General features: G+C 45.8%; 1 protein-coding gene across 13 annotated transcripts in view; it reads right to left on the reverse strand.

Moving 5' to 3' along the window:
• myo18ab (myosin XVIIIA b) overlaps positions 1 to 19,361 on the reverse strand; it is a 351,310-nt gene that overhangs the window by 170,462 nt on the left and 161,487 nt on the right. For all 13 annotated transcript variants that reach the window (XM_072469598.1, XM_072469597.1, XM_072469599.1 and 10 more), the window contains 5 exons: positions 16,544 to 16,754; positions 11,484 to 11,626; positions 10,178 to 10,278; positions 8,195 to 8,258; positions 1,036 to 1,180 (listed from right to left, as the gene is read on the reverse strand). In XM_072469598.1, coding sequence (XP_072325699.1) covers positions 1,036 to 1,180; positions 8,195 to 8,258; positions 10,178 to 10,278; positions 11,484 to 11,626; positions 16,544 to 16,754 — 664 coding nt within the window. The remainder of the gene's footprint in view (positions 1 to 1,035; positions 1,181 to 8,194; positions 8,259 to 10,177; positions 10,279 to 11,483; positions 11,627 to 16,543; positions 16,755 to 19,361) is intronic.

The raw sequence follows: 19,361 nt of genomic DNA on the forward strand, positions 1-19,361 counted from the left end.
TAAAACGCAGTGGAAATAAATGCCCATGGAGATTCTCTCATCTGTTTGTCATAAGAGCTCCAGAAATTCTGGGGAAATACATTAATTTTACTTGGGGTTCCATGACTCTTCTACTTGGGGTTCCATGGTTCTTCTACTAATGGCATGGTAGAGAAGTGGGAAACCGTAGTTGAAATTCACCCGTTATACTTCGATTTGAAAAGATATAGGCGCGATCCAACGGCCACGCTGCACCAAAAAGGCAGCTCGCCACTGCGCACCGCGGCCGATGAATGTCGAGAGGCCCCGCGACCGGCTTGCCACGCCTCGCGAGACCCAACGTGATCTCGCGAGACATTGCGATACGAATCCTGCCCATTGTAGGCGGGATCACTTTTTTGGCAAATCTGCATATTAGGATGAGGCAGTAAGCCTCACTCCAATGTGTTGATTCCCAAGAGACTTCGGGCAAGTGCCAGTCAGCACTGGTCCTCACAAATGGGAACCAGACAGAACAGCACTCGTGGGGGTCTTCCAGGGGATTGGCATCCCTTTCTGCGTGCCCTTTGGGCAGGGTGGTGCCCTGGCACTGCTGGTGCCACCTGGGCCCCTGGCAGTGCCAACTGGGTGCCAGTCTGGCACTGCCAAAATGTCATTTCGGGGGCCTTGCTACACTGTGGAGTTACGGCGAGTGGATCTCCCCACTATAAAAAACAGGGCTATGTGCAGCCTCAGTCGTGTGCGTTCCCCATTCAGGCCCGTTATGCAATACGAGTCGTGTTGAGTAGCCATCTGTTTCTCAGCACTGCGAGTGCTGGGAAACACACGGCTAAACACGCTCGCTAGGGGAATCTGTTTTTGGGAGAATCGTGTCCTTAGCCTTGCATTTGTTTCACAAAAGCAATGTACGAGTTTATGTGATAAAATGTGGTCATGATGCATTTAAAATATTGCCTATATTTCCATGCTAATGAAAATTCTGTTAAATAAAATCAACTCTTGTGTAGTTCTGCGTATGACCCATATTATCATATGTTTCTGAATTCATCAAACTACCTTTTGTGGCTCCTGCTGCCCCCAAGTGGTAGACTGCACCCAAGATGTGCCAAAGAGCCTTCTGCTCATCAACTGAAATCCCAAGCACTTTCATAGCAATCTGAAGTTTGTTAAATTGCTGAGCTGCCTTTTGCTTCTCTTCGGGCTACAAAAGCAATTAAAACAAAACCACATTTGACTCAGGAGAATACATAACACAAACATATAAAAAAGAACTATATATGAACTGAGTATGATCATTACTACATATTTTCAGTTTATATACGAATAAAAATATAATTTATTTGCCCTGGTAGTCGAGCACACTGGCATGGTGTGCCTTACCACAGGCAGGAATGAGAACTTTCAGATACTGAATTTGGAAGGGTGATATTTCAAATTCGGAAATATATAAAATGGCAATGAACCCACATTCAATTTTTTCCATCATATGAACAAAGTCTAATAAGCCTGTTTGTTGCTTGTCCTCTGAGCAAAGGTGCAGCACATCTTTGGGCTGAGGAGTTAAAAGGAAAAATCCCCGGACTTCCGGTGGCGGCTATGAAGGAGTAATGGTCGGACTTTTGGACCTTTCTTCCGGTTTTAAACGGTAAATGCGAAGGCTGAGGCAATTGAGCATCGTTTCCACATACGGGTGTATGGAGAAAAGAGCCAGAAGTACACGAAAAGGCAGAAATAGAAAGATAGGCAAGAGCTGTGCTGAAGCTGCAGCAGGAGACAGCATGGCTGAGGAACGGACCCCTGGTGTGTCAGCCCAGCGATCAACGGAGCAGTTAATGCAGGTCATCCAGGACGGCTTTGCCAAGCAGAAATGGGACTGCCTGGACCTGATTAAAGAGTCGATTGATCGGCTGGAGCACAGATTGGACGCCCAGGATCGGGCGATCCAGAAGGTTGAGAAGGCGCTGGCTGAGCAGGAGGAGCATCAAACAGCGGTGGAGCTGGAGGTGAGAATGCTGCAGGACCAGCAGAAAAGGCTTCTGGAGAAGGTGGAGGACCTAGGGAATAAGTCCCGTTGGCAGAACTTAAGAATTGTCGGGCTCACGGAGGGGTCCGAGGGATCTGATGCTGGGGCATACGTAGCGGGTATGTTCGAGAAGCTGCTGGGGGAGGGGGGCATTCTCCCGACAGGGCGTATAGAGCGCTTGCGAGGAAGCCGCGAACGGGGGACCCTCCAAGGGCAATGGTGGTGAGATTCCACAGGTTCCTGGACAAGGAATGTATCTTTCAGTGGGCCAAGCGAACGCGGAGCTGTAAATGAGACAACAGTATCCTGCAAGTGTACCAGGACCTGAGTGTGGAGGTGGCTAGGAAAAGGGCAGGCTTCAACCAAGTTAAGTCAATCTTCTTCAAGAAACAGGTGAAGTTTGGACTGCTGTATCCAGCTCGTCTCTGGGTCTCATATGAGGACCAGCATCATTATTTTGAGTCGCCCGAAGACACGCTGGACTTCGTGAAAAGAAAAGGACTGGTGGGGGGCTGAGAACTCTCGAACTTTGATGCAACTTGTTGGCTTAAAATGGGTCTTTTCTATTTTTTTCTCTTCTGTTTTTGAGTTCTGTTTAAGACCGGGGGGGGGGGGGATGTTTTTTCGTTTTCGGGTTTTCTTTTTGGTGGATGTTGGCAATGTCTTTTTCTTTGATGCGCACTTTCGTGGGATGGAGACGTGCTTGTTTGGGTTTCAGTGGGGGTTTTTTTCAGCTGGGTGCTTGTGTGGGGGTTGTTTGATGAAGGAATTTGTTTGTATGAGCGGGGGGGGGGGGGGGGGGGGTCTGAGGGAACAACAGGTGGGAGACTTTTTGGCGTCGGAGGTGGGAGCCACCAAGCTAGCTGGGTGAGCTAGTTCACAGAAGCACAGTGGGGGGTGTGCATATGTTTAGTTTATTGTATTGGTTAGGTTTCAGTGTGGTATTGCTGGAGGGGGGGGGGGGGGGTTTGTTCGGCTGATGAGGGAGGGACTTCAGTTGAGGGACAAAGAGGAGGTCAGTGGCGGGGGCTGCCGGGGGGCGGGCCGGAGGAGGCGCGGTGCATGGGCTGGAGGCAGGCCCAAGAAAGGGGATGGCTGATTGGAGGAGGGGGGGGGGGGGCACTTTGCCCCCCAACTAGGCTGATCACCTGGAATGTTCGAGGGTTAAATGGGCCGGTTAAGATGGCACTTGTGTTCGCACACCTGAGGGGACTGAAGGCAGACATGGTAATGCTGCAGGAGACGCACTTTAAGAGTAGTGGACCAGGTTAGATTGAGGAAAGGCGGAGTCAGTCTTCCACTTGGGGCTGGATACAAAGACTAGAGAGGTTGCGATCTTGATTAATAAGTGGGTGATATTTGAGGTGGGTAGAATAGTTTCGGATGTGGGGGGTCGATATATTATGGTTAGCGGTAAGCTGGAGGGGATGAAGGTAGTGCTGGTTAATGTATATGCGCCAAATTGGGATGACGTGAAATTTATAAAGAGGATGTTGGGGAAGATACCGGACCTGGACTCGCACAAGCCGGTCATGGGAGGGGACTTTAATACAGTTATTGATCCCGGCCTGGATCGGTCATGCTCGAAAACGGGCAGGGTGCCAGCAATGGCAAAGGAACTGAAAGGGTTCATGGAGCAGATGGGGGGGGGGGGGGGTGGGGGGGGGGGGGGTGGATCCATGGAGCTTTAGACAGCTGAGGGTGAAGGAGTTCTCCTTCTACTCCCACGTGCATAAGGTATACTCTCTGATCGATTTCTTTGTTTTGGGTAGGGCCATGCTGGCAGATGTGGTGGACACGGGGTACTCGGAGATCATAATCTCGGACCATGCTCCACACTGGGTTGACCTGCAGCTTAGCAAAGATAGCAATCAGCGCACGAAATGGAGGTTAGATGTAGGGCTGTTGGCGGACAAAACGGTGTGCGAGAGGCTGAGGCAATGCATACAAAATTACCTGCAGGTAAATGATACGGGGGAGGTCTCAGCAGCGGTGGTCTGGGATGCGCTGAAGGCAGTGGTGAGAGGAGAGCTGATCTCAACCCGGGCTCACAGGGACAGGACAGACAGGGCAGAGACGGACTGACTGGTAAAAGACATTCGACAAGTCGACAGGAGGTACGCAGAGAGTCCAGAGATAGGGCTTTTAAGGGAACGGCGGAGGCTACAGGCGGAGTTCGGCTTGTTAACCACAGGGAGGGCAATGGAACAGCTCAGAAAGGCGAGTGGGGCGATCTACGAGCATGGTGAGAAGGCCAGCAGGATGCTTGCACAGCAGCTCAGAAAGAGGGAGACAGCTAGAGAAATAGGGAAAGTTATTGACGGGGATGGGAAACTATTTGGGGACTCGGCAGGGGTGAGTAAGGCGTTCGGGGATTTCTACAGTAGGTTGTACAGGACGGAACCCCCGCGGGGCCGGAGGGGATGAGGCACTTCCTGGAGGGGCTGACTTTCCCGAAGGTGGACGGGGAGCTGGTAGAAAGACTGGGGGCCCCGATCGGGTTGGAAGAGATAGCGGAGGGCTTGAAGGCTATGCAGTCGGGTAAGGCCCCGGAACTGGACGGGTACTCAGTGAAGTTCTACAAAATGTTCTCCGGGATATTGGGACCGGTGTTGATGAATGTGTTTAATAAGGCAAGAGAAAGAGGGGTTCTGCCCCAGACGATGTCACAGGCCACTATTTCGCTTATCCTGAAACGGGACAAAAACCCGGAGCTATGTGGGTCTTACAGGCCGATTTCCCTGTTGAATGTAGACGCCAAATAGTTGGCCAAACTTTTGTCCTCCAGGATTGAGGATTGTGTACCGAACGTCATTGTGGAGGATCAGACAGGGTTCGTTAAGGGCAGGTAGCTGGTGGCCAATGTAAGAAGGCTGTTAAACGTGACCATGATGCCCCCGGAAAGTAAGGAGGTGGAGGTAGTGGTCGCGATGGATGCGGAAAAAGCTTTTGACCAGGTTGAGTGGGATTATTTATGGGAGGTTCTGGGGCGGTTCAGATTTGGTAGGGGCTTCATTGACTGGGTCAGGTTGCTGTACCAGGCTCCTGTGGCAATGTATGGATGAACAGGACGACTTCGGAATATTTTAGACTGCAACGGGGGACGAGACAGGGATGCCCCCTCTTCCCACTGCTGTTTGCGCTGGCTATAGAGCCGCTGGCAATTGCTCTGAGGGCCTCAAGTGGCTGGAAGGGGTTGGTCCGTGGCGGGTGGAGCACAGAGTCTCGGTGTATGCGGACACCCTGCTTCTGTATGTTTCAGATCCAATTGAGGAGATGGAAGGAATCATGGGAATTTTAGGGGAATTCGGCCGGTTTTCAGGGTATAAGCTTCATATGGGGAAGAGCGAGATGTTTGCGGTCCAGGCGACTGGGGGAACTGCCGTTTAGATTAGTAGGGGACAGTTTCAGGTACCTAGGTATCCAAGTGGCGTGGGATTGGGACTGGCTACATAAATTGAACTTGGCTCGGTTGGTGGATCAGATGAAAGATGATTTCCGGAGATGGGATGCGCTCCCGTTGTCTCTAGCTGGTAGAGTCCAAACGGTGAAAATGATGGTCCTCCTGAGATTCCTGTTTGTATTTCAATGTCTCCCCATTTCATTCCACGGTCCTTTTTTAAGCGGGTCAATAATAGCAGGCTTCTTATGGGGGGGGGCAAGTCCCCGTGAGTGAGGAGGATAATGCTGGAGCGGAGATGGGGGGAGGGAGGGAGGGCTGGCGCTGCCGAACTTTAGCAATTATTACTGGGCGGCTAACATAGCCATGATTAGGAAGTGGCTGGTGGGTTGGGTGGATTTTATGTGGGGGGGGGGGGGGGGGGGCATGGGTGCGTATGGAGGCGGCTTCTTGCAAGAGCACAAGTTTGGGGCGCTGGTAACTGCGCCTCTGCCATTCCCACCGGTGCGGTACTCCACTAGTCCCGTGGTGGTGGCAGCATTGAGTCTGGGGGCAATGGAGGAGATATGTGGGAGCATCGGTCTGGTCCCCAATCTGCGATAATCACCAGTTTGCCCCATTGAGGATGGACAGGGGGTTCCAAATATGGCGGAGAGCAGGATTGAGAAGATGGGGGACTTGTTTATAGAGGGGAGTTTTTCGAATATGAGGGAGCCGAAGGAGAAGTTTGCATTGGTGGGGGGAAACAAATTTTGATATCTGCAAGTGCGGGACTTTCTGCGTAGACAGGTATCAACCTTCCCACTCCTGCCGCAAAGGGGGATTCAGGACAGGGTAGTTTCCAGAGGATGGATAGGGGAGGGGAGCATTTCTGACATTTATAAGGAACTTATGGGATCAGAGGAGACGAAGACCGATGAGCTGAAGCGAAAGTGGGAGGAGGAGCAGGGGGGAGAAATAGAAGAGGGCCTTTGGGCGGACACGTTGAGTAGAGTCAACGCGACCGCAACTTGTGCCAGACTCAGCCTGATTCAATTCAAGGTCGTTCACAGGGCCCACATGACAGTGGCCCGGATGAGCAGATTCTTTGGGGTGGAAGACAGGTGTGCAAAATGTGCGGGAGGACCAGCGAACCATGTCCACATGTTCTGGGCATGTCCAAAGCTGAGGGAATTTTGGCAGGGGTTTGCTGACGTCATGTCCAAGGTATTAAAACCAAGGGTGGCATTGAGTCCAGAGGTAGCGATTTTCAGGGTGTCGCAGGATCCGGGAATCCAGGAGGAGAAAGTGGCAAACGTTCTGGCCTTTGCTTCCCTGGTAGCCCGGAGGCGGATATTACTAGCGTGGAGGGACTGTCGGAGACCTGGCTATCGGACATGGCTAGCTTTCTCGGTCTGGAGAAAATTAAGTTCGCCTTGAGAGGGTCACTATTAGGGTTCACCCGGAGGTGGCAACCATTCATCGACTTCTTTGCTGAGAATTAATCGTCAGCAGAGGGGGTGGGGGTTAGGTTAATGTAGATTAGGGGGTTAATTAATGGTGGGACCTGTTGGGGAGAGAGGTGGTATTTGCACTATGTTTATATTTTCATGTACATTGTTTATATTGCTGCTCTTACAATGCCAAAAAAAACCTCAATAAAATGTTTATTTTTTTTTAATTTAAAAAAGGAAAACTCCCCCCAAAAAATGAACCTGTTTATAAAAGTGCCTCCATTTGTTGAGAGTCTCACAGAGCAAACAGTCATTTCTTGTCAAAATTCCACAACTATAAACTCAAAAGAAACCTGGGCCAGGATTTGCTCTCCCCGCAGTGTGTTTCTCAGCACCATTGGCCGGGTCTTCGGAATTTGCCGTTGGCAGGACTGGATAATCCCGTTGGAATTAATGGCCAGAAAATCCCCCCCCCCCCCCCCCGGCCATTTAACCTTACGTGGTGACAAGCTATTTTGCCAAAATGCCTCACATTTTCATCTCCAAATTAAATTGTTATAGAAACAACATAAATATAATTTGATAAAGTAACTGAAGTCTCAAGTGGTTTTATAAAATAGGTGAATAAGTTGACATTGCATTAACATGCAAGATCATAACCAAACATCTCAAAACTGAGGTCTGTTTCTGCTTCAAGATATGATGTTCTAATTATTAACGAAGGGTGCAGTTCAATGCAGTACAATTCAAAATCCTTCTGAAGGCATCTAATTGCAGAAGATATTGAAAACACACCATCTGAGGAGAAAAGTGTCAAGTTCTCATGAAAAATTATGTCCTAAATGTTAACTTGTCATTTTGTACTAGAAAGTGTTTCAGTATTTGCAGTATTTCATTTTTTGTTCACCTCTCAAATGCTTTGCCTTAAAGTTTTTTAGCTTCTTTCTGATTTACTTTTAGCTGGAAAACTGGCTATTTTCATTTGTTCAAATTTGCCCCAACGTTCTGCATGACTACATTAAATCCTTTCAAACCAATAAATCCTTGAAACTCAATACACCCACCAGGTTCATTTTGGAGGTGAAAACTTTTGGAAAAGTAAACTAATGTCTACATCTTTAAAATACAGAATTGTTACCTCTATTTCATTATCATAGTGCATAAAATAGCACCAGAAACACACCTTGAACAAATTATTCTCTTCTTTCTCCCAACACTTAACTCCCAAGAATCCCATATAATTTGACAAACTATCATACTCATAATTATTCAAGTGACTAAAACTGGAGAATATAGCTGGCAAATATTAAAGAAGGTTATAGCAAAATAAAAATCATGATTCTAAATGCCAAAAGTTACCTTTGATAAAGGTGAAATTCCAAAAGCACTGTTTTCTGCAAAGTGATTCAAATGAAGCTCAGTTCTGTAAGTAACAAGCATATGAAAACTGGGTATTTGTACAGAAATTTGCAAAGTTAGCATACAGAAGATAGTTGAACTTACAACAAAGGTCTAAATGGGCAAAACTGATCGCACATCATTCATTCCACACAAATTCTTCTTTCTACTGACTTCAAAATTAAACTAGAATGACTCCCACAGTGAATGTACCTTAAGAGAGCGTCAGTTTTGTGCACTCAATCTCAATTTTCAGAATGTTAAAGGAAGTTCCTTTAAATTCAATGCTGCACTCATTGCCAACAAGAATGAAATGTTGCATTCAGTCAAAAAAAAAGAGCAGATTGAAATTGTATCATTTCCAAAGGTACATAAAATTAGATGGAATTATTTACTCTACTTCAATACATTGTTCTGAACTACAGGATTGCAGCAAGGGGATTTGAAAAGACATCAGTGATTGAGAAGCTTCAATCATATTGTTACTCAGAGTAGCTATTTGTTACAGAGCTTGAGGTTTGAACAAATTTACCTGTGCCTGTGCCACACAGATCAGCATGGTCTAAGGATTGAAACCTGGTCAATGATGAGTTAACTGCTCTTACTGATATAGTCAAAGGGCATTTATAACTGTGATTTCTGTGTCCCTAGGTTAAAGATTGGAAAACTGACTATGATACCCACTTATTATCAGACTGACATTACAAGTGGATATATTGATGCTGACATGGAGACTCTATTGCTCAAGTGATCAAATTGTCGGTGGAAAATCCCAGTCACGGTTCCCGCATTACTAACAGCTGCTTGGTCATGACGCTCCACCAGCAGGCACTGGTGGAAATGAACCAGAGCATTGCACACTTGATGCACCCTTGTCTACAGTGCTGGAGCATTTAGTACTGGAGTCAAAACTACCTATTTGCTGAGAGAAGTACAAACTGAAATTCCATATACATCAACATCATCCACAGAGTTACACTGTCTGCCACATGAAAGAAATAAGAGAACAAGATTGAGAAACACATTCCATGTGATACAAATTCCAACAGAGTTGAAGAACAAGCAGTCAGCGATCTGGTAAATAAACTTTTAATAACGGGTCTCGGTTATCGCTGAAAATAACTGAGAATATTTGTAAGGGTTTTGTATGGCCTGAAAAAACATTCACAATGTTCAAGAACTTGCCAGGTGTGTGTCATTTGGGGGCGTAAGTTGGTTTTGGTTCAAGCAATCAAAGTTATTTTTATTAAAAATATGTTAAGAGATCACTATAGCTGCAAAACTACAGCTACATTCTCACCTTCAAAATGATCACCAACTGACAATCAAATTGAATTTTTGAAGAGTCAGGTCATCTTTAAATTGCAAAATCGAAGTCCATTCTATCAGTTAAAGGATTATAAAACAGGTCCTTTTCAACAATTTACTTTATTTAAGGACTGTGGGTTTCCTCCGGGTGCTCCGCTTTCTTCCCACTGTCCAAAGATGTGCAGGTTAGGTGGATTGGCCATGCTAAATTGTTCCTCAGTGTCCAAAAGATTAGGTGGGGTTACTGGGTTACGGGGATATGGTGGAGGTGTGGGCTTAGGTAGGGTGCTCTTTCCAAGGGCCGGTGCAGGCTCGATGGGCCGAATGCCCTCCATATGCACTGTAAATTCTATGATTCTATGAAATTAAAAGAAACCATCCATGGTGGGCCAAATTGGTAACATTTTCCATTTATGACCAAGTCTATGATGAATTTACCTTTCCCCTGAAATCTGAATTTTTTTAATATTGTAGTTTTGATATTAAGATCAAAGAATTAAGATCAAAGCTATTGCTTGCTTAACATTTCAACTGATTTTGTTCTGATCATGAAAAATTTAGCAAAAAATAAACTCATCCCCAAACAACTAAACCACAGAATCCAAACAATAATAAGCTTCAAAATCATTACTGTACCTGAGTGTATTGTCAGCACCAGCCATCAGGTAGTAGAACACATTGAATGTCCCCTCATTCCCTGGATGCTTTGACACCCTAAATTTCTCCAAAAGCAGAGTCTGTGAAAAGAAAAAACAACATAAAGCATTTTATAAATAATATGAAATAAGTTTATGGAATCAATTCACTAGCATCAACCTAAATTAACCGACCGCACCTATCTTTCTTTTTATGGAGATAAATCTGGAAGCCATGTCAGACGCGCATAGGTTGGGGAGCAAGACTATAATACCATGGCTAAAACCACATTAGGATCTAGTGAAGTGTAGTCTTAACTACAGAGTCTTTCAAAATATACCTAAATGTGTGAAGCAAGTACATTTTCTTCCATCCTGAATTCAAAAAGGGCATTATTATGCATTAAAGGCAGAAACACTTGCTACTGTTTTGCACTTGGAATGCTTTTCATAATGAGTGGAAAAGAAAGAGGGGGAAATGGGACTAAATAAAGGAATTACACCTTGCCATAGATGGAGAAATTAAGAATGATGTCCAAAAGATTGGTCAGAAATAAAATAGAGAAGTGAAGGATTTGAGGGATGGAGATTCAGAACAGGGCTGACGGCCTGTCATGAATATTGAATAAAGGGAGAAAGAAATGCCTAAATGAACAGATGAGAAAAGGGTGCAGGAGGGAAAACAGCCTGGAGGAAGTTGCAAAAATCAAGAGGGGCCACACCATACAGGAATTTTGAATTTAATGCAAGGGGGAAAGGGACTCATTAGTAAGGAGAGTAGGAATGGACAAGTGGAACTTAGTGCCAAAGAGAATGTGAATGGCTGCACTTTGGATCCATTGGATTTATGGCAAGTGAAGGATAAAAGGTCAGAATCATTTCCTTGCACATTGTACTCTGAAAGTTAGTTTCACGCCTGCAGGTCTTCTGGAAAGTTTGCAAAGGAACAAATAACATAAGAGTCTCGTACATATTGGGTTAATGTGGGACTTAGTATAGTACCGCCCACACAGTGATGGAAGAGAGCACATGACCCATGCCCAGAGCCAGTCTTGTGTTGGGAGAGCCATATGAACCAGCAAGCATAGAGACAGCTCAGAGCTTGCACCCTTTACTATTTATTTGTAAATTGCTCTGAGAGTCAATAAAAACTTAGTTAACTGGCATATAACTAAGTCTTCGGGCATAATGAACCATAACCAAGATCTTATAACAGTACCTAATAAAAATTTGGGGTGGTCAATATTTACTGTTTGAATATTTTTCCACATGGCAACAATAGGACAGAAAGGTCATGTATTTCTTACCTGGATTGAAGCTGAAGCCACCTGCCCAGCCTGATCGAAATCAAGTGAGACAATCTGTGAAAAACGTGTGGCATTGCTGTTCATACTTGTGGTGCTATTACCAAAGGCTTCCAAAACAGAATACACAGCCTGCCATTTCTCCACTGTACATTTAGAAAATGATAGAAAGACACATATTAGTGAAAGTTTAAAAGGAGAAGTAGTTTAAATGAAACACTAAATAAAATGATGTGATTATATTCATTACTAAACAGCAAAAAGCTTCAGTTCAGTGAATAACTTCTGCTGCAAAGAATTCCAATCTTCTGGTCTCCCTTTCCACTGCTGTTATTATACAACATATCAACAATGTTTTCATGCATGTGAATAGCTTGATGCATTAACATACAAGTGAATGATTTGAAAAGCATGTATACCAATCCAGATTGATCAAATATTTGTGCTTACGGAGTACATGGTATTAGGAGCCCGTGGTTTGTATGCCCCTTTTGAAAGCCTGGACCGCCCCATCCGTCAGGCCATTGGATGAGGGATGGTACGGGGCAGTTTTGATATGCCGGATGTCGTTCCGTTTTGTAAACGTGGCAAACACTTCACTCATGAAGGGTATCCCATTGTTCATTACCAGGACCTCGAGATTCCATGGGTGCTGAACGAGCAACTAAATTTTCTACCGTGGTCCTGGATGTTGTTGAGGCCATCTTGTACACAACAAGCCACTTTGAGTACGCATCTACAATGATGAGGAGCATGGACCCCATTAAATTCCCTGTGAAGTCATTCCCAGGGATGAAAGGAGGCCGCCGGCAAGAGCTTCTGATGATCCTGGCATGCTGGGCAGCTGCGTATGACCCTCTCACCATTGATACCAGGACACCAGATGTAACTACAGGCTAACATCTTCATCTTAGAAATACCTAGGTCCCACTGTATAGATTCTTCAGTGGGTGCGCCTGACCCTGCGGTGGGATTACTACGTAAGCTCCTCACAACATTAAATCGTCCTCCGCCATGGGCTCAGAGACAAATATTCATACGGAGCGAGTAGAAGTGCCCTATGCTGAATTCTAGCTGATGTAATAGGTGGGGTTCCCTTATCCTCCCTAAAATGGCCAATGGCCAAGCAGGGGCTTACAGTCAGTCACAATAGAGAAGTGCCTCCCATACACGTATTGGTGGAATTTCTGGACTCATCATCCTGCGGGGTCCTCTAGGCGAAAGCAATGGGGTATTCCATGCTGTCATCCCATCTGTGGACCAGCAGCACCCCAATGCCATAGGGTGAGGCATCGCCGAGCTGGATCATAGTGAGCGAGGAACTATGTGGACGACAGATGCTCTTTTACTCCGGCGAATGCTTTGTCTTGTGAGGCACTCCAGAACCACTTCTGGTCCTTCTTCAACAGTATGTGGAGTGGAGCCAATAAGGTTGCCAACTCTCTGGTGCAAATGGAATCTCCACAGAAGTATTAAAATAGGGTGGAAAGGCACTCGTTACAAGAATCCACAACCTCATCAACAGTGAACAACAGAAGCAGAATGGGTAAGAATGGAGGAGAGTTCCAGCACAGGGACATCCCTCCGGGCACTGGCCACAGCAGCGCTCCCATCCCCACCAGCCAAGCACTCGACAAATCCAGTGGTAATAGCCACGCGCCGGACCTGGAACCAGCTACGATAACACATCGGTCTTACCGCAATGCCCACAATGGCCCCCATCTGCAAAAAACCACAGGCACGCGGCAGTCAAAATGAACGCCACCTTTAAAAGATGGAGACAGGGGGACTTCCGGTGTGGACCATGGAGGAAGTGGTCACACACAAGGCACCTCCACCCAAGGTTACAGGAAACAGCTCTTTTTTTAAATCAATACAGGGTGGAATTTTGATGAAAAGACGTAGGTGAATGTTGGAGGGGTATTTTCCCCCAGGAATGGTATGTCTCTTGGTTACCAGACCCGGCAGAAACAGTAAAAGATTTGGCTGGAGCTGCAGTAAAGACAAAAGCCTCTTCCACAGCATGCAGGCGGGGGAAGGGCAAGCTTAAAGGCTTCAAGCTGACTTGAGCGCCTTTATTAAAGGTGAATTCTAGCAGCAGAGGGAACAACTGTGAAAAGATCTCACTGAGGCCATTGAAGAAGCGGGGACGAGGCTTCTGGTGGCGGCCATGGAGGAGTAGGTTGCACATTCAGCAGCTCCCGTCTGGAACGGACTCTCTGACCTTTTTCAGGAGTTTCCACAGACTTTTGGGGGCAGATTGGTGAAGCGAACACTGCCAAAAGGATTCCCTCTCTGTGGGACTTCCGGTGACGGCGGGCGGGAGGTAGCTGTGCATTGGAGGGTTCCCATTCGGGAATGACATTGTCGGGGGTTAACGCCCGGTCTTAGGGCCAGCGAAGGCACTGAAAGTCAGGAGACAGCCCAAAGAAGGGAAATGTCGAAGACCGGCAAAAAAACGGTGAAAAAAGCAGCTGAAAGTCCGTCGGGGAGTGAAAAGGTCACCGTGGAGTCAGTAAAGAAAATGGAGGCTGGAGTTCTAGGGGAGGCCGCATTGCTTACGGCTGAAGAAATAACTAAGGTGATGGCCGTGGAATTCGAAAGGCAGTTTACGAAACATATGGAGGCAATGAGGAAGGAGATGGGGGCGATTTTGAAAGTGCTGGTGGAGGAGGCAATTACCCCGGTGAGGACGGCGGTGGCGACACAGTGGCGGAGGTGCGGGAGCAAGGGGAGGCGCTGAAGGAAGTGGAAGAGACAGTACTGCAGCACAGTGGTCAACATACCTCGATGGGGAAGAAGATGCGGAAGGTGATGGAGATCAACAAGGATCTGCGAGGCAAAATGGAAGACCTAGAAAACAGATCCAGGTGACAGAATTTGAGGATTGTGGGGCTGCCTGAAGGACTTGAAGGACCGAGGCCGACTGAGTATTTTGCCGCGATGCTGGTGAAACTATTGGGGGAGGGGGAGGTTCCCTCCCGATATGAGCTGGATCGGGCACATCGGTCGTGGAGGCCTGTACCAAAGGCGAGTGAGCCGCCAAGAGTAGTGACTCTGTGCTTCCGTAGGTACAGTGTAAAGGAGAAGGTCCTGTGCTGGGCTAAGCAGAAGCGGGTGGTGCAGTGGGCTGGAGCTGGTATACGTGTATACCAGGACTTTACAGTGGAGCTGGCGAGGAGAGCGGGCTGCCTTCAACCGGGTGAAGAGGGCACTGTACATTAGCAGGGTGCAGTGCGGCATTGTATATCCAGCGAAGCTGAGGGTGACCTACAAGTTCAAGGACTTTTATTTCGGGACGGCAGAAGCAGCGGAGGAGTTTGCGAAGGCAGAAGGACTGTGGCAGAATTGAGAAATGGTCATGTACCAATGTAGCTTCATGACTGTATTTTTTTCTTTTTTGTTTCACTGCGTGCGGGTGTATGGGCTATAGGAGCCAACGTTGTGTATATTTGGACAAGGGAAGAAATGGGACTTTCAGTCGGAATGAGGGCTCTTTGGGGTATAGGTGGATATGCGGGGTTTGTGTGCTAAAAGGGGACTTCTGGGTTTTTCCTGGGGCCGGGCAAGGGGGAAAGGGACTCGGGCGGGGGCCTCCACGCTGGTCGGTTTAAACCGGCCAGTGAACGGGAGTGAGGTGGGGGGAGGGGCTGCGGCCATCGGATCCTGGCAGAACAGGGTCCAAGTGGCCTAGCCGGGGTGGAAGGTGGGGGAGTTTTACAAGAGGAAGTGGAGGGGGCGGAGTTGGGGAGGGGGGGTTACAACTCTTGGGTGTCATTTACGGTACTCTTTTGGAGGTTGGATGGTATTGAGTGTTGTCGTTGGGGGAGGGGGGGCACTCTATCGGTTAATGGTGGCCATGGGCGATTCCAGACTCCTTTTTCTTTTTTTCTTTTGGTTTTTTTTCTCCCACCGTGGGAGGGTTTGTTTTAATTGAGGCATATATTGACAGTTGGGTGGGGTGGTGGGAGCATGGGATTGTTGTTGATGTTAAGGGTATTGACTTTGTATTTGTTACCGTCTGTTGCCTGTTGGTGGGGTGTAAATTTTGAAGGAAAATGTGAAAATGGAGAATAAAAACATTTTTTTCTAAAAATGGAGACAGGACTACGGAGACCTGTATGGGCGACTGTTGGGAAAGGCACGCTCCCCACTGGGCGAGACATGGGAGGAAGAGCTAGGGATTGAAATAGGGTGGGGATTCTGGAGCGAAGCATTGAACAGGATCAATTCCACCTCCACATGTGTAAGGCTAAGCCTAATGCAGCTCAAGGTGGCACTCAGAGCACACCTAACCAGAACCCGAATGAGCAGATTCCTCTCTAAGGTGGAGGACAAGTGTGAACTTAACGCCCTCACAGTGCCAAAGACCCGGATTTGATTCCGAACTTGGGTGACTCTCTGTGTGGAATTTGCACAGTCTCCCCGTGTCTGCGTGGGTTTCCTCCGGGTTCTCCGGTTTCCTCCCACAGTCCAAAGATGTGTCGGTTAGACTGGGTTACGGGATAAGGCGGGGGAATGGGCCTGGATAGGGTGTTCTTTCAGAGGGTCAGTGCACAACTGATGGGCCAAATCACTTCCTTCTGCACTGTAGGGATTCTATGAATCAAAACCCATTTCCTCCCACACATTCAACTCTCCGATCATATTTACCTTCCGCCAATTTGCTTGTGGCTCAGGTAATGATCCAGAGGTCACTTCCTCTCGGAAAAAGTCAGAGGTTGATAAGATGTCATGAACCTCCTTCTACGTTTTTATTGGCTGTTTAAAGGTCATCATAAAAGGTAGGTGTGAATTTTACTTCTGTTTTTCAGGGCATTGATGCAACACAAATATCTGTAGACACATGGATCAGTTTTGTTCCTTTTTTGAATTAGTAAATTCTTGTTGAGAAAATGTTCTTCCTTGTTTGGATTGGTTAAAGTAAAATTTAAATTACATTGGGCTTAATATAACCAGAAATAAAGCTATGAAGGATTTACATTCCAACTGCTTTATTATAAAAGTAATACCAAGTTTGAGACTACCAAGAATTAAACGTTTGCAGCTTTGTTTTCCCCTACCAGTCATGTTTTTTCCTGTGCTCCCAGCAATTGTGACTAGATACTGAACAAGGTGTTGACTGTTTGTAGTTTTTCCACTGCCACTTCTGCCCAAAAGAACAATAGATTGGTCCTGCCTGGTGGTCAGCAAATTTCTGTAGGCAACCTGTGCAATAGCATACACGTGTGGAGAGGTATCTTCCCTGCGACACCCTTTAAACATGTGCATTACCTAAAATGAACACACAATGAGATTTTGTATAGATTATTAAGTAAATTGCAAAAATGTTCAGAATAAGACAACATGAATTGCTGAACTGGCATTTATACTGCTTCATAATCAGCTATTTCAGATCAAATTAATTTTTAAGGGATATAGACACCAATCTATTCTGGCCTTGTTCAATTCATTACACAAAAAAAATTAAATCAGATCAGCTTCAGCGACATTGCCCTGGTAAGGATCAGTTAACTCACAAGCAGTTCAACAATACCTTCCATTAAGCACCATAAATATTTGTTCTGTATGTTAATTGTATACTAATTGTGTTTAATTACATGCAGGTGATGGACATTAACTGGTAATTCACTCATGCTACTATAAATAGGAATAGATTGGAAGGATGGTGGTTGGGGTTCGGAGGTGCAATGTGCATCTCTGTAAACAAAAACTTATAAAAGGGTGTAAAGATGGTCTCCAGTTCTCTCCTTACCACCAGAGTTTCTGGAGTATAACACTATGGGCTGGATTCTCTGCTGGCGGGGTTCTCCGTTGCGCCGGCAGCGCACCCACACCCAGAAATTTCCCAGCAGCGTGGGGCTGCCCATAATGGGAATCTCCATTGGCCGGCTTTCGGGACGGAGATTCCCGCTGCTGGCAGGAGCGGGTCGCACCAGAAAACTGGGGTGGAGAATCCCGCCCTATATATTTATTCATCCCCCAAAAGATCTTAGGCAGACCTTTTATTTGCCTTTAAATAAAATTGACAAATGTCTCTGGACAGTTTATTACTTAAAATCAAACTTGTGTTGCCATTAGATGTTTTTGCAAGTAACATACAACAAACTGCAGTCACGCTACCCTGCCCAAATAACATGCCAACAACTTCAGTTCATCATGGAAACTTTTTGCTCCCTTCATTCTGTGTCCTGTCTGCTTCATACAAACTAGGAATAGGTCACTCAACCCCTCAGGATAGTTCAGCCATTCAAGAAGATCATGACTGATCGGACTGCAATCTCAATTCACATTCCTGCCTTTCCCCTGATATCCTTTCTTCTCACAAATTTAGCCTTAAAAATATTCAAGGAATCTGCTTCCACCATCTTTTTGAATAGAGTTCCAAAGACTTTCAAACTTCTGATAAGATAAATTCTCTTCATCGCTGTCTTAAATGGGCAACTCCTTATTTTTAAACAATGGCTATAGTATTCTCAAAATATGTCCAGAGAATTTTATGGGTCCAAGTACACCAATATGTATGCATCATTTGGGTATTCACAAATTAAAAATATAAACTTAGATGAAAATGTTATTCACAAATGAAAATTCACAATGGAAAAGCATACAAATGTTTTCCTGGTCTTCTCTCTGTAAAATTAAACAATAATTTGTAAAGTTAATTTCTATTGATAATGACAGCAAAACAGGCATTGTTTATTGGCAAAGCCAGAACCTGGGCTGCTCTATTTTAATATACATTACTACAAGACAGATAAAACAATTTGAAGAGGAAAATTTGAGCATCTTTAAATACTATACCTAGTTTAATCTACAGTTCCATTATTTACTGAGGAAGTTAAAATCTTCAGTTCGGAATGTGGGAACTGCTAATTGTAACGGATATAACAAGGACATACTCTGTCTCTGATAGGCCAGCTTCAGACATCAAAACTGCAGGTGTTAGAATCCAAGATCTATTCTACAATGTGCAACAGGGTACCATTGTGATTGCTCCAGTATGTGTGCTGTTAGCAGTAGGGAGGGAACTGATTGACGGCTACACCCCAGATATCGGACCACTGATATCAATAATTGCAAGGCAATATACATGCCTTTGTATTGATTGGTTAGTTTAATTAATCAGGTGTACTTTTAATGTGATTGGCTAATTATTTTCATATACTATGCATGATGTAACCATGATGTAACCATGGGGCAGCACGGTAGCATAGTGGTTAGCGCAATTGCTTCACAGCTCCAGGGTCCCAGGTTCGATTCCCGGCTTGGGTCACTGTCTGTGCGGAGTCTGCACATCCTCCCAGTGTGTGCGTGGGTTTTCTCCGGGTGCTCCGGTTTCCTCCCACATTCCAAAAATGTGCATGATAGGTGGATTGGCCATGCTAAATTGCCCTTAGTGTCCAAAATTGCCCTTAGTGTTGGGTGGGGTTACTGTGTTATGGGGATAGGGTGGTGTTGTGGGCTTTGGTAGGGTGCTCTTTCCAAGAGCCGGTGCCGACTCGATGGGCCAAATGGCCTCCTTCTGCACTGTAAATTCTATGATCTAATCAATAGTCATGATTGGACATAGATAATGAGTTACAAATTATTGGTATATGCCAATTTCTTGTATCAAATCTTGAAGTATAACTGTCTGTACTGTCATTAAATCTGGGCTTCATTTGTGACCCACTTGGAATACCAGGAGCCCTCGCTATAGCTTGTAATGAAACTGGATCCTTTACTCCAAGAGTCTTTGTCTGGTTTTTCATGAATGGGTTGAATAGGTGTACTTTTCTCAGTAACAAATCAAATCACCAACTATTAAGTAACTTACTAACAGAATTAAATGCCGTCAACATTTATACCTCAAAATATATAGGCTTACAAGATGGATAA

Source organism: Scyliorhinus torazame, chromosome 12, assembly GCF_047496885.1.
Source record: "Scyliorhinus torazame isolate Kashiwa2021f chromosome 12, sScyTor2.1, whole genome shotgun sequence".
NCBI classification, from domain to species: Eukaryota; Metazoa; Chordata; class Chondrichthyes; order Carcharhiniformes; family Scyliorhinidae; genus Scyliorhinus; species Scyliorhinus torazame.